The sequence below is a fragment of the Microcebus murinus genome, chromosome 10 (assembly GCF_040939455.1).
Source record: "Microcebus murinus isolate Inina chromosome 10, M.murinus_Inina_mat1.0, whole genome shotgun sequence".
Lineage (NCBI taxonomy): Eukaryota > Metazoa > Chordata > Mammalia > Primates > Cheirogaleidae > Microcebus > Microcebus murinus.
The window spans coordinates 75,269,311-75,284,896 of record NC_134113.1 but is presented as its reverse complement, the minus strand read 5'-3'; the positions used below and the strand labels follow the sequence as shown (position 1 = coordinate 75,284,896).

At 37.3% G+C, this 15,586-nt stretch overlaps 1 protein-coding gene across 5 annotated transcripts in view; it reads left to right on the top strand.

The window, feature by feature from the left end:
- FAR2 (fatty acyl-CoA reductase 2) overlaps window positions 1-15,586 on the top strand; it is a 150,998-nt gene that overhangs the window by 115,654 nt on the left and 19,758 nt on the right. For 4 of the 5 annotated variants that reach the window (XM_076007530.1, XM_012747946.3, XM_076007531.1 and 1 more), the window contains 2 exons: window positions 6,091-6,266; window positions 8,941-9,120. In XM_076007530.1, coding sequence (XP_075863645.1) covers window positions 6,091-6,266; window positions 8,941-9,120 — 356 coding nt within the window. Of the gene's footprint in view, window positions 1-3,218; window positions 3,388-6,090; window positions 6,267-8,940; window positions 9,121-15,586 lie in introns of all 5 variants that reach the window. The other variant, XM_020283101.2, reaches the window with a different exon arrangement.

Sequence of the window (15,586 nt, the reverse complement as noted above, 5' to 3'; positions counted from 1 at the left end):
AAGAAAAGAAATTCATTCAGTCCTTGGGATGTACAAACAGTTCCAGAAACAAAAGCAATTTATTTTCTCAATCTTTTTCTTGCTTTCTTTTCATGAAATTAATTTAATTCAATCACTGGCATGATTTCACATTCCTTTTTTAAAAATCTCTTTTAATCACATCAGGCCATTTTCTTAAAAACTTCAAATTGCCCATAATCATTTCATTTAAAAAGCCATCGAGCCATGAAATTCAGTATAATTCTGGAATACATTCAGTTCTCAGAAGTATATGGATCACACTATATACTCAGAAACCTTGCCATGACCCAACACACAGAAACACACACACACACACACACACAACTTTCTGATTAACAGCTTTTGGAAATGGGGTACAGTTGTGGAAGTGGAGATAGGATTTTCCTATTATTAAGGACCTACTAAGAGGCAGGCACCATGCCAAGTACCTGACTTTCATTACTCTATTTATTACTCAGAAATTTCTGTAGTACGCCTATTCCTGCATCACACATAAGAAATTAATCCAAGGAAGTTGTCATATATCCAAGGTTAAGTAATCTGTGCTGAAGCAGTGAAATTTGAATGCAGTTCTCTTATCTCTAAAGCCCATGCTTTCCCTACTGCCTGCATTGCCTGCCCCGGGTAACCACTTTCTTGGATGATAGTACCACCAGAAAGGTGAAACTATTGCTTGCCACTTCTGGGTTAGTAGCAGCACTTTTCCATCCTGTAACATGGAAAATGCAGTGATAATCTTAAGGTTGAGGTCAATCTTCCTAGCCACCCAAGCTCCTTTCTTGACCTGCTACTTATTCTCAAGGAACAACTCTGTGAAACTGACCTTTGGTCTGGGGAGAAGGCGATGAACTGAACACTGTGACATCTTTACCGTTTATTACAGTAAACTTACGTAATGTGTGCTACAATTTGTTAAATGCAAAATTGTTTTTAAGGAAAGCATTTTGATATATGCTTAATCGCTAATTCTCTGAGATCACAGAGGAAGATACTCAGGTGATTGGCATTTTAGATAAATATGCAAATAAAGACACTAAGGCCCAAAGAGGGTTAAGTAACTTGCCCAGTCACACAACAAATAAATGGCAGAATGAGGGCTCAAACCCAGCCCCTTCGTGACTCCAAAGAACCTGAGCTCTTTCCAATGCACCAATAGTTCTCATATTCAGTGGGTGTCAGAATCATTAGGGAGCTTTTACAAAGTACAGATGCCCAAGCTTCAACTCATAACTGTTGAATGAGATCTTCAAGGTCAGGACATCTGGGGTGGGGTTTTGTTATTTGTTTGTTTAAACAGCTTCCCAGGCAACCCTGCTATAATGCCAAAGTTTGATAACCTCACTACCACACCATGTTGCCTTATGGTCTTATAGAAGTGGTCCTCATTAAAGCAATAAAAACTTCTAGATTAATCCTTTACATCTTATGGGAATTACTAGTGAACTAGCAAAATTCTAACATTTTGTGCATTTTTGTGAATCTGTGCTTCGGGTATGATCTTTTCTGCTTTAATTTACATGCACTTATGTTTAATTGTTCTCAATTTAGAGCTAATTTGCAGAATCCATTGATTTTCTTTTACTCAGCACTCTAAAAATTCTCTTAAAAATGTTACAGTGTCTCTTCCACTTTGGGATATCGGATATTCCATATTTAGTTTAAGTGTCTTTACCCTTTTTTCACAAGATAAAAATATTAAGCAAATTTTGGTGGGTTATTGGGACTAAATGTAGTTATATTTGAAGAGAGGGACTGAATAAAATGCATAAAGATCAAAGACTCTCATGATTAGGAAAAATATGACTACTCTCAAACCCTCCCCCCCCCCCCCCCCAGAAAGTAGAGGTCAAAACTCCTGTGGATATTTCCAAAGTGAGGTCATATGGATGATTCGTTGATCAGAAAAGTCCAAGGTAAGGGCCTCTGCATTGTTTCAAAAGCATTATAAAAATTAGATGTCCCCATGCCTCATCCAATTCCTGCTTCTAATAAAAACTCTGTGTCTGACTACAGAAGTCATACCCAACGAGTTTATTGAAACCAAAAGATTTCTCTTTCTGATTTTCTCATTCTGTTGAATTTTCTTTCTAAGCATTTACAAAGTTTCTCTCTTGCCTCTGGGCTACAAGACTATTCATGTAAGTAGGATAGTCTCTCATGTTTAAAAACAAATTAAGAGACAGAAATACTTGCCTGTGTAATGTCAAATCAATGGAACACTCCCAAACTTTCCAAGATAAATTTGTAGCTTTGTTACAGTTTGAAATGTTTAGATCACTTCCCAGCTGTTATCTTTCAGTGACCACAGAAATATGTCCTACCCTCGTCAGGAACAAGGGTTCATAAAACGGAAAGGCAGAAATTCCTCTGCTTCAGTTGTGATGATGGTGGAGTAGTTACTCAACTCTTTTTCTTCTCAGCCCTGTGCCACTGATTGAACAGAGAATCTATGAGTTTATATACAATGAGAAGGAACGTGATAAGCTCTTAGAATTAAAAATAATAAATTTAAGTTCTCTATTGGTGGGTTTTCAATGAAATTTTTGAAATATTTATTTTTATTCATTTTTATCTTATCTAATTTTCTTAATTTTAATTAATCACTCACATCAGTAAAACAACAAAAAAACTTTCAGAAGAGCTGGAGCCTCTCCAGGAACCATTTGCACCATTTTGTCTTATCCTTTGGTCTTGTTATTATAAAGAGGGTCAGCTCTGAGCACTTTGAGCTCCCATTGGCAGTTAATACAGTGGACCCGAGGAACACTTTTTGTCCTCTTTTAGCAGCTGCTATCTGCTATCTTTCATCACACCAAGACAAAAGAGCTGGTAACCACTTTCAGGAATTAAACTCCCATTCATGGTTCTATTACTACTTGTACAGGGATCTATTATAATTCAACAAATGAAATTTGAGTCTTTTCAATGAACTGCATAATGTCAAATGTAAAGGAATGAATAAGAATCAAGGAATTTACAAACTAGAGGGGGAAACTTAAGCCCCGAATTTAAGAATAGACATGAATTTTCAGAGTCACTGTTCCCCCAAGTATGGTACCTAGACCTGATCTATCTGAGGAAGTGGTTAAGAAATACAACATCCTGGGTTACACATCTTAACTACTGAGTCAGAGTCTCTGAGGATGGTGTAAAGAAATGATTTTTAACTAGGTTCCCTGATTTTTCTGTGCCTACAGTTTGAAAACCACTGATGTGAAGAATGTTCTGAGCTGTTATAAAGGGAAGTGAGTCATACACATTTGTTCATCTGCAATTGTCCATGTTAACACTCTAACTGGAGAAATCCTCATCATTTGCATGCATTAAAATCTACTGGGGAACTTGATGCAAAATACAAACTCCTGGGTATGCCCCAGTAATTTTTTATTTGGTGGGTATGGGATGGGGCATGGGAATCTACATTTTTAACACACATGCTAGTGATTCCAGTGCAGTTGGGTTTGTGGATAACTCTTCTTTGAAAAGTGCTGGCCAAAACCTCTGGCCTTCTGGATGGCAGTTGTCTGTCATCTCTAGCACTCTGTTCAGAGTGTGGCAATATTTAAAGAGTATTATTTTAGAAGTTATAGCAGGATAGTGAGATTCCTGACAAGGCAAGTCCTATTATTAGGCAAGGCTATGTAGTAAGATGAAATCCTCATTTAATACTGTGGTTTGAATTGAGACAGCCTATTCATTGATTTATTTCAACTTACCATGATCAGCTAATATCCAGATCAGAAAACTCAGACTTTTAAAAATTGTACTGTGTTCATTGAGACACGCCCTCTTGTTTGAAAACACAGATCATTAGACGGAACATAGATTGGGACGTTAGTTCCTAAAATTGTAATTATCTCCTAAAATAGTACTGCTGTAAATGTGTTATCTTGGTGTGTTCAACATTGCACAGGTTGTTTGAAAGCATAATATGGTATAAAAGCATCCTCTGCCTTTTGGAATCATAAAAACCAAAGACAAAAGAAAACCCGTGCATGGCAGATTACCTCACATGCAAGGAACCCCCCTGGGAGAAGGGTGGATGCTGAAGTCATCCTCCGCTTCCTGCTCTCAGTAGCCAGAAGTCATCACAAGCCAAAGTCAGAGTCCACAGAACCCTAAATAAATTGCCAGTGAACAAAATCTATAATGCAGACTCAAAGCTAGCCTCCTACAAATTCAATTATCAAAAAAGAGGGAAACTGTACCCATTTTTGATAAGCTTATCCAAAAATATTCAACATACGTTTGTTGTACAATTCACATGAAATATCAAGAGGGACAACATCTGGTTTGGAAAGCAAACATTTAGCATGCTTGTGATTGATTGAAATTGGAAGCAATGTTAAAGATCTTTCTGGAAGACACAGAAATGACCTCTTTGTTGAGAATGTGCCTAGGACATTTTATCAACCTTATCAATCCCGGATGTCAAAGAAGCATTGAGGATTGACCTAACTTCCAAATTAGTATCAGAATTGCAGTAACACCCACTAAAAGGCTGACCCTGCAGTACGGGGAAAATGGTAAACGGAGGTATGTTAACTTGCTAGACCAATACATGAATTTAATTCCCTTCTCTAGTCATTTTCATTAGATTCCCAGGATGGCCTCTGAGCATGGTCTTGCCTGATACAAATAGCTCATGATCTCTCTGACTACCTGAGATCAACTTTTTGTTACTCTATAAAAAAAACCTGGGGTAGGTCTCTAATGGAGAGAAGCCTGTTACTCAGGATCAAGAAGTAGATGAAAGCCTTGTTTTGTGGTTTAGGGGGAGAAGAGGACTGCCTCTGCCACTATGTTATGATTAAATCCACAGACTCTGTAATCCTAGCACTCTGGGAGGCCGAGGCGGGCAGATTGCTCAAGGTCAGGAGTTCGAAACCAGCCTGAGCAAGAGCGAGACCCCGTCTCTACTATAAATCGAAAGAAATTAATTGGCCAACTAAAAATATAGAAAAAATTAGCCGGGCATGGTGGCACATGCCTGTAGTCCCAGCTACTTGGGTGGCTGAGGCAGGAGGATTGCTTGAGCCCAGGAGTTTGAGGTTGCTACGAGCTAGGCTAACGCCACGACACTCAATCTAGCCTGGGCAATAAAGCAAGACTCTGTCTCAAAAAAATAAATAAATAAATAAAAACCACAGACTCAATTTCTCTGCTCTTAACCTTTCTAAACATTTAGTTGTACATTTATTTTCCTCACTGTTAACATACTATACGAACACTACAGTAAAATTCCATTTAATCAAAATAAGTTGGAGCCCATCATATTTTCTGAAAAAAAATGGAACATACCAATTGAATCTAAGAATTTCTGTGTGGAGGAGAAAGTGAGGCTCTATCTTATTTGAATAATTGTAATAAAAGTTAAACCTGCCAATGCTCTTCTTTTTCCTTTATAAGTAAATTAGAATATTAAAAAAATCAATTATTATCCCATAAAAAGTACATGAGCTCATGTAATTCTCTTACTAGACAATAACTGCCAACTGTATTAAAATGAGATTACATAAAAATTGTACTTGTCTCGTTATAATTTTGCTTGATTTATTAATTTCTAATTATGTTTGTGCTGCTAAGACATCTTGTTAATCTGGGCCAGTTAACCGAGTTGTTGGTCATTTTGCTGGTAATTTGTGAAGGCTGCATAAAGGCTGGTAATTTTGCATTGAAAACAGTTATTTCCCAGCCAAAAATGGAAACTGTCACCCTGTGTAAACATAAGGCTGCCTTAAAAGGGGAAAGGAGTATAAAGGCAGGATGTGGATGACTTACTATCACTTTTTCTCCTCAGAGGAAAAATTCAAAATAAACACTTTACTTGTTATTGGAACTGACTTTTTCAAATATTTCTCTAGTTAAAAGGAGCAGAAATTATACTAAACTGACTGAATTGCATGAAATAAAGCAGATGGCTCTTGAGTAAATGCCTTCTCTAGGTAATATTATTACAACTAAAACCAGTTTTTAAGTATAATGAATTGGGTCAGTACAAACGAGAACAAGATGATGATGATGATGATGATCTTGGTACAATGACCTATTAATATATTTATGTTTCAGCTGTTTGAGAAAGTCAAAGAAGTTTGTCCAACTGTGCATGACAAGATCAGAGCTATTTATGCAGATCTCAATCAGAATGACTTTGCCATTAGCAGGGAGGACATGCAAGAGCTTCTTTCCTGCACAAACATCATCTTCCACTGTGCCGCCACTGTACGCTTTGATGACCCACTGAGGTATGTTCCCATTTCCCTCTTGTGGCTTGTCTACATTTCTGTGCATGGGCACATATGCGTGTAACTTTCTTTATGGTTTCTGTAAAAACAAAAAAAATCCTCAATGAAAAAAAAAAACACAAAACTTCTCTAAAACCCCAACACCCAGTAATAATTTTTAATATTCTAGAGAACATCTGTTCCCACTTTTCTTTATGCATCTATGATTATATAAAATATATGCTCGATAAAAATAAATAAATAAAATATATGCTCGATTTTACAAAAAAAAAAGGCATCCTATTGAGAATGATGTTTTGCAACCTGCTCAATTATATTTTTGGATATCTTTCATTGTCAATAAATATTAGAATTTATGATGACTGCATGACATTCCACTGTGCATGTATATAATATATTCAACCAGTTCTGTGTTGGTGGACATTCAGATTTATAATAATTGTTCACTGTTATAAACTCTACAGTGAACAGGCCTGTGCATAAATTTTTTTACTCCTTTGTATGTTGTTCTTAGGGTAAATTCCAAGAAGTAAGAATTGTCAGATACATATCAGATGTGTCTGGGGTATGAACAGTTTACATTTTTACATGTAATGCTAAATTGCTCTCCAGAAAGGGGTTGTAAATTTATACTGTCCCTGTGCAAATGAATGCTTAGTTTTTTTACACTCAACAATACGTCTTAGAATTCTTTCTTTTTTAATGTTGCCAGTGTGATAGTAGAAATGGTATTGCATGTTCTGATTTTTATTTCTTTAATGATTACAAAGGTTACTGCTGTTTAAATGCTTTTTGGCATCTTATTCTTTTGTGAGATGCATTTTATTGTTCTTTGCCTATTTTTCTATTGAAATATTTTTTCTTATTTTAAGACTTCCTAGAAGATTCAGCATATTTATTCTTTGTTTTTATAAGGTTCAAAATATTTTAACAACTTTATGTCTTCTAACTCTTTTTATGTAGTTATTTATAATTTTTTCTAGTATTTTTATGGTTTAATTTTTACATTTAGATCTTTGACTCATTTAAAATTTATTTAGCTATAAAGAGGAATAGTCAGGAAAATTCTATTACAAAAAGAGTGATGTAGGTGTGAAAGTGGAGTAGCTTTATTACTCATTCTAACAGATGATTAGGTCTTAAAAATATTTATTAAATGATTTATTCTTTATTTGAAATGAAATTATTACACTAAATTCCAAATTTTAAACTTTTTATTTTGTTCCTTTACTCAGACTTTCTCTGCCAATATCACACAATTTTAATTACTGTATTTTTTTATTCTGTTAGGGCAAGTATACCCACAGCACTCTTATTTTTATAAAATTTTCTTGACTATTATCACCTGCTTATACTTCTTAATTAAATTTAGAATAATTTTGTCAAGTTTTTAAAAATTTGGGGAGTTTTATTAGAATTACCATGTATATGTAGGTTAATTTAGAAAAACTTAACATATTTAAAAGATTGATTCCTTTTAGCCAAGAACAACATACGTGTTTCCATTTATTCGATTTTTCTATTCTGGCACATAATGAAATTTTATCACTTTCTTTACATATTCATTTATGATTAATATATTTTTTAATGTTCAAGTTCAAATGTGTGCCTTTCTTCCACTGTATTCTCTAATTTTTGTTTATATATAGGGAAGTGATTTTTTTTTTTACATAATTTTTATAAGTGGACACCTTACTGAATTAACTTGTTGTCCATCCCAGCTTTTCTTCTAGAGCTGCTTCTGTTTGTTTTACAGGTATACAATTGCATAATCTGATAGTGATTTTTATGAATGTCTTTTTAATATTTTTATCTGTTCATTTAATTTTCCTCTCTAATTATAAGGATAGTACTTCAGAGTAATGTTAAGTAGTGGTAGTGATGCTTAGGCATTCTTCCTAGCCCTGACTTTACAAACAGTGCCCCTAGCTTTTCACTATTAAACATTGGCTAGCAAATTGAAATACATATTGTTTAATCATTCCATAGTTTAGCAAATTTCTTTAATTAAATTAGAAATGGACATTACATTTTATTTAACATTTTTTCAAAATATACATAAATGATCATATAGTTTTTCTCTTTTTTGAGTTAAACTAGATTAGTGGGTTTCCTTATATATTGGATAAAATGTGTATTCCTGGAATGAACTATTTCATTGTCATTGCACACTGTGTTTCTATAGTTTTGTATTCTAGTAGCTACAGTTTAGAATTTTGACATCAATTTTCATGTCTGACCTGGACCTTTACAGTAATAGCAACTTGTATCACAAATCCACTGTTGCTCCCCCTCCAATTTATTTGCATTTTCCAACTTCTTAAGATGCTTGATTTTGTATTTTTGTTCTTTTAGTGGCTGCTTATAGAAACCCCTTTCTAAATGGAAAGGATTGTGATTTTTTTTTTACCTTCCAGTTGATGAGAACTGAGTGATCTCTAAATACAATACCCACAACGCTTCAGCGAATAGGATTCACGTACACAGAGAACATCATTAATACATAACACATTCCAAGTATCACATAACTGTATAGCCACGACCCATCGTTTCCTTCCTGCTCCTCTGATACAGCCACCGAAATCTGATAGACGTGCCAGTAGTAGGTGCAGTGACAGCAAGGCCGGGTGCCGACCTAAGCTCGTTGTATTTCCTTCTGCTCCATCTTCCCTAGACACGCCGTGCAGCTTAACGTCACTGCCACCCAGCAGCTCCTGCTTATGGCTAGTCAGATGCCAAAGCTCGAAGCCTTCATACACATCTCTACTGCCTTTTCTAATTGTAACCTGACGCACATCGACGAAGTCGTTTATCCGTGCCCTGTGGAACCCAAAAAAATCATTGACTCCATGGAGTAAGTGGGGCCAAATGAAGGGATGGGGGGCAGACTGGTGTTCTCTTTGATTCTCTGTAGTCGAGGCAGCCAAGTGGGAGGCCCTTGAAACAAAACGCTTTTGCAAAGGTGCTGGCTTCCGCTCCCCTGGCCCTGCTAGTGCCCTCACCCCACGCGGTGGGGAGATACTGCTGAAGGGGGGAAGGTGGGTAGGAAATTCTTAAAGAAAGTTTTGCTAAATAGTTCAGGATTGCATGGGGTACTTGGGAATACTGTACATAGAAAGTGGTTTCTCACTTCTTAATGAACTCAGCATTATCACTCAATAAAGGAAGTATGATATATAGCATCAACGTTCAGGAGAAAAATCGTAGATGCACACTTATATATATGGTTGTTTTTTTTTTATTTTAGCATACTATCGGGGTACAAGTGTTAAGGTTACATATATTGTGCATGCCCTCACCCCCCTTGAGTAAGAGCTTCAAGCGTGTCCATCCCCCAAATGTTGCACATCTTACTCGTTGTGGCTGACGTACAGCTCCACAACTCATTAGCTGTGTGACCTTGAGCAAATTCCTCGGCCTCTCTAAGCTCCAGTTCCTTCATTTGTAGTATGGGTCCATCTTATAGTTGTGATGGTGAATTAAGTTATATAAAACACTTATTGCAGTGCTAGGGAAGGTCTAATAGCAGATAATCAAATGATTAGCAAAGAAGAACTAATCCAGATTAAGAATTCCTCTAAGATCTGACAGAAGGTGACAATCTCGTGACCTATTTGGCTGGGATATACTTTCCTTACTGTCCTACTGTGCTGGAGAAATAACGTCTAGTATTTTTGTCGTCTTGCCAACTGACAGAAACAACTTTCTTCTTGGGACAGGCTCTGGTCTCAGAATAAGCATGTTTCTGTTTTCCACTTCTTCATTCTTCTCCATTTTGCTAAGATTACCTAGCTTTTTGGGTGTTTAGACTTTACATAAAAAGCATTACAGCAGAAAAATGGACTATTTCACAGTGAATTTGTCACCTTGTAATTTCACATCATACTGTATTTATATTTAATATATGCTCTTTAAAAAGTTTTAGCTAAATTAAGAGCTCATTCCCTTAAGGGCAAACATTTTTATCTCCTCCAGCTCTGAGAATAGATATTTTTGTCTATCATTTAAAAACATCCAGGACAAAGAAGGATGAAAGTCAACTAAAGGACTTCTAGAGGTTGCTTAAAGTTGGTAATAAATGACGCTTAAATGACGCGCAAAGAAACGTTTTGGAGTCCTAAGTTTGTCAGGATAGTTGTAGAAAAGGCAGGTATACTCTGATGCCCAAAGTCTATGCAGGAAGTTATATATATAAAGCCTCAGAGCATTTTCAGGATGAAATTGATTTGTTTATCGATTAGTTGCCCTCTTCTGCTGTTGCCTCTTGGGAGATGTGATGCTTAAATATTTGATATGCCCAGGGAAGGGGCAGGGCCCTTTTGATTCCAGACTGAGTTTCCTGGGACTCACTCGACTGCTAATTCCTCTAACACCTGACAGATCACAGCACAGTTTGAGACAGCAAAGGAATCTCTGAGAGTTCACCAGAGAGAAGAGGTAGGCTATTAACAATGAGTTCACCCAAGGTGAAGGGCTTCTCTAGGTCCTCCTTCCCACTTTCTCCCTCCCAAACTGTGTCCAGACACTAAATACCTCCAGGTTTCGAAGAAGAATAAACTCACCTCCCAGAGGAAGAGTTGATTTATCTTTAGGTGTGCAGCACTTTCCCATTGTCCCTCAGTGTGTGCCAACCAGAAAAGGCAGGTAATTGCTGCATGATTTATGATCAAACTGCAAATGACAGTTGTACAAAAGTTGTTATGTCCATCTGTCATTTACTGCTCTCCGAGGATGACAGTTATTTAAGCAAATATGCAGCCTGCAGCACTAGGAATAAAATTGATTTTATCTCACCAGAATACATTTTGAATGCAGTTAAGGAATTAAGGGATTTTTTTTTTTCCAAACAGGAAAAAAGTCACAGCGAAGTAATTCCTCTTCTCCCTCGTTCTCTGGCTTTGCTTATGCTGGCTCTGTTCCTGAGCCTGTTTCCACTTCTGCTTTACCTGGGAATTCTTACTCAGAAAGCAAAGCTCTCCCCTGAAGCCCTCCAGCGTAGGCAGCCTTCCCCAATTCTCCCATGGCACCCAATGCTCATTTTTTTGTTGTTCAGGTCCAATATGTCTTTATTTTTTACATTTTTTTCAGATATTTACAACATCGTACACTAAAATTGAAAGATGTATAATACAAAACCCAGATTTAGCTCTTTATGTATTCAATTAAAATGCATATTACACTGGGCAAAAAAAAATTATTATTTTTTTAATTTCAAAATATTAATACATTAACTGCCATGTGAGTTGTAGTTAACTCATGCTAGTTTTGAGCCCAGGGCCTCATGAAGCATATGAAGACTCAATTCTCTGAAACAAATTCAGTAAGTACGTCATGAGTCACATACAACTCAAGTGGCGTGCAGTGTAAACATTGATTCTAGTGCTGTGTGAGTTGCATATAACTCATGCAGAGAGAACAATGAAAAATAACGAATTTTTCATTAAATTAGGAAGGATCATTTTGTTTCCAAAGTTTTTATTCTATTTTCATAATAAAACACTATGGCCCCAGGGAAAAAAAATTTTGTTCCAGTGTGGTAGTCAATGTGTTAAGGAGGTACAGATGTTTTTGTTGCATGGATACCTTATATAATGGTTACGTCGAGCCCTTGCTCTTAACAGGTTCTAATATCTGGTTGCTTATCTATTATATTCTCCAATAGACAATGGGCTTCTCAAAGGAAGAGAATATTTCTTCCTCCTTTTTGCATCCTCAGTGCCAACACGTAGTAGAAATTCAAATATTTGCTGAATGAATAAAAAGTTTTTGATGGCACTAGATGATCACTGTTCATGCTGTTCTGGCTGGGATCTTGTTTGTTTTGACAGAAGCAAGAATAGATGACAGAATTCCAAACAGGCTGATATTTTGGGATGCAGAGGTTTTATGTGTAAAATATCTATATCTCCACATCCTACCCCTCTTTCTGATTGCCCATTTTTTTCTTCTTAAACTTCAAATGAAACCTGTATGTTAAGTTTTGAATAACACTTTGAATAAGCCTAGCAACCCCTCACCAACTATTCCATCATTTATGACTGTTTCAATAACTCCTATATCAGATGGAATTTTCTGAAGTTTTAGGATAACAAATAGCATTAAAGTTATTCTGATAAATATTAATTCATCTAAAGACAGGTTTAGTTGCTTTTAAGAAAATATTTTTTCTCTGATTTCTTCTCTATTAATTGGTTTGTGGTTAAAATAAAATTATTTTCCAAAGTCTTTAGGTTCCTATTTCCTCTGGAATTTTTTTTTTTAACAGTAAATTCATAGGGCCTAGCAGCTGCCATTCCTATTAGTATTCCAGTCATTCTCATTTTTTAAAAAGGAAACAGAAGTTAGACAAAATGATCTTGAAGCTGTGCTCTGGGCTTTGTGATCTCAAGAAAATCACTCGTGAATATATAAAATGAGCCTTTCTTTTTTCCAGAAAATCAGTTGAATGGGAATACCAGTTCTAGGAAATAAAGGAGGATTTGCATTTTTGGACAGGAAGTTTCCCCATTGCTTGGGCTATAGCGTTACTGCTCAGTGTTGTTAATAAAGGCAACGGAATCATGAACTTAAATCCCACCCCAGCCATCCCAGCCCCATCCTTTGCAGGCCTCAGGTTCTCCCCTTGCTTGGCCCCCCCATTTTCTGTCCATCCCACAGCCTAAGATTGTCAGCCCTCCATTCCCTTCTTTCAGCCCCTAACTGAAAACTGCCAGAATTACCTTGGTCCTGAACTATTCCAAAAAGATGAAATTTGATTTTGTTAGTACAAAAACTTTAGCATGTTAGCATAAACACATTTTAGTAATAAGAAGCATGGCCATTAATCAGTGTTAAGCCTTCTTTGGCTTTTGTCCCTGCAGTTGTCTTCTGTCCCCATCCAACTGTGTCACCATTCTGACTCATCTGTTACTACCCATTTGGTGATATTTACCTTTAGAAGTGTATGTATGTAAACGCATCGGGGATTGCCAGTGAAATTCCAGTTTTCCAGAGTAACAGTTTAAGTAGGATGTTTATTTTTTAAAATGTACATAATGGACCAGGAAAGATAGGTCTTTGGTTGTTGCTTGTCTGATTTTTCAGGCCACGGTAACTCCTTTTAGGGAAACCAGTGGAAAAGAAAAGAGCTTTTGCACCTGTATAAAAACCTGAAATAACTATAGAGTTAGGAGCTAGAAAAATGGAGCCATAAATATTTATTGCTTTATTAAACATATGTAAATAAACCTGGTAAATATGCATGAAGAAGGGAAGTGCAGAAATGAATTATTACTGAGCAATTACTGTGAGCAAGACACTTTTACAGACATCTAATTCCTTAACATAATCTTATAGGGTTGCTATTATCACTGCTATGCTAGCAAAGGCGCAAAAAGCTCAGAAAGGCTAAGTAATTCTTTGAAAGTCTCTCAGCTGGTAAGGCACAGAGACCGTTTTTATTCATGGCCATTTGATGCGGAAGCCCATGGTCTTTCCAGGTTACCCACATACTTGGCAGTGTTAATGATTAAAATATGCTTTCTTAAAGTACAGACTATGCTCTCGGCCGGGCGCAGTGGCTCACACCTGTAATCCTAGCACTCTGAGAGGCCAAGGCGGGAGGATTGCTCAAGGTCAGGAGTTCAAAACCAGCCTGAGCAAGAGGGGTCTGTACTAAAAATAGAAAGAAATTAATTGGCCAACTAAAAATATATAGGAAAAAAATTAGCCGGGCATGGTGGTGCATGCCTGTAGTCCCAGCTACTCAGGAGGCTGAGGCAGAAGGATTGCTTGAACCCAGGAGTTTGAGGTTGCTGTGAGCCAGGCTGATGCCACAGCACTCTAGCCAGGGCAACAGAGTGAGACTCTGTCTCAAAAAAAAAAAAAGTATAGACTGTGCTCTCAAGGAGCTCACATCCAACACGAATAGAACAGGGGGAAATTATACATGTAGGACCTATTAAGTCTAGTGCTGTGGAGGAGGTGGGGGGGGGGGACTCTTGGAAGACAGGCGTATGAGATAGACTTGGAAGAGTGGGCAGTTTGGACAGGTGAGACAGAGCACCTACCAGGCAGAGCAACTGGAGCAGGGAAGCCCGGGGCATCTTAGCAAACAGCCACGACTCCATTTGGGCAGCACACGTGTTATGTACAGGGAAGCAGGTAGAGATCACGATGGAAAGGTAGGCTGGCCCATACTGTGGGGGTTTCAAATACCATGCAGAGGGTTGTGTGTAAGGGAGGGAGGAGTGCTCATTTGTTTTAACCACAGAAAGACGTTGATGAAAGTGGGCTTTAGGAATATTACTATGGTCATAGGGGTTGGAGGGACGCAGTGGATTAGCTTGGGTTGGGGAGTAGCCAGGGGCAGAGCGACCCATCACCAGGGATGGAGAAGTGGTGTGAAGGACTGGAACAAGGGCCTGACACCAATTACAAAAAATGCTTATGTATTTTGGGGAAGAAAAACCAATAGGACATGGCTACTGCTTTGCATATGGAGTTGCATGTATCTAATTAGCTGTCAGATTTGAATATGCATAATTGTCATGCCTTACATTTCTAGCACCAAGGATTTCTTTCTTTTAAAGTTCAATTCTATTGAAATTCTTACTCCAATTCTTACTGAAATTTTTATGCCATGTATTTCTTGCGAGCTAACGCCAACGCATTCAAATCTTAAGGACTGAAGTTTGTGAAGTGGACTTCTTTTAAATTAGTGATTCCCTAATTTGCCTGACTATAATAGTCACCAAGGCTCGCTAAAAATACCAGCAATCAGACTATCACTCCTGCAGGTTGATTTAGTGGTTCTAAAATGGCACCCGGGAATCTGGATTTCTAACAGGCGTCCCGTGTAATTCTTATTTATGAGCAGGCAAGTCTGGAGACTGGTGCCTTAAAGAGCTTTCTCATTGAGCGACTTCCACCGAGATGGGGAGCATTTGTATTCCAGTAATCCACGCTTCCTCCTTCTCCTGCTCCCTCACTTTCTGTGTCAGTTCCTAGATCCACTGTTGGCCCATAAATGAGATGAGGTGGCAGTAGTAGTAGCATAAAGATGGAGAGGAACCTGCATTATTCCACACTTTCTCCCAGCCCCTAGGCGGCCATAAAATTGAAATAGTCTCTACTTCTCTACATAGTTGAGTTGCTTTTAATTCTAGGAACATCTTAAACTTTCCTGATTCAATTTAAATCAAAAGGCACTTAACTATCCAGACTCAGCACTAGTAGAACCAAAGTAAGAAAAATAAAAACATTATAGACAGTGCTCATGTTCCTCCTCAGTATCAAATGATTTATTACAATTGGGCGTTGTAATTCTGAATACGTCTTAA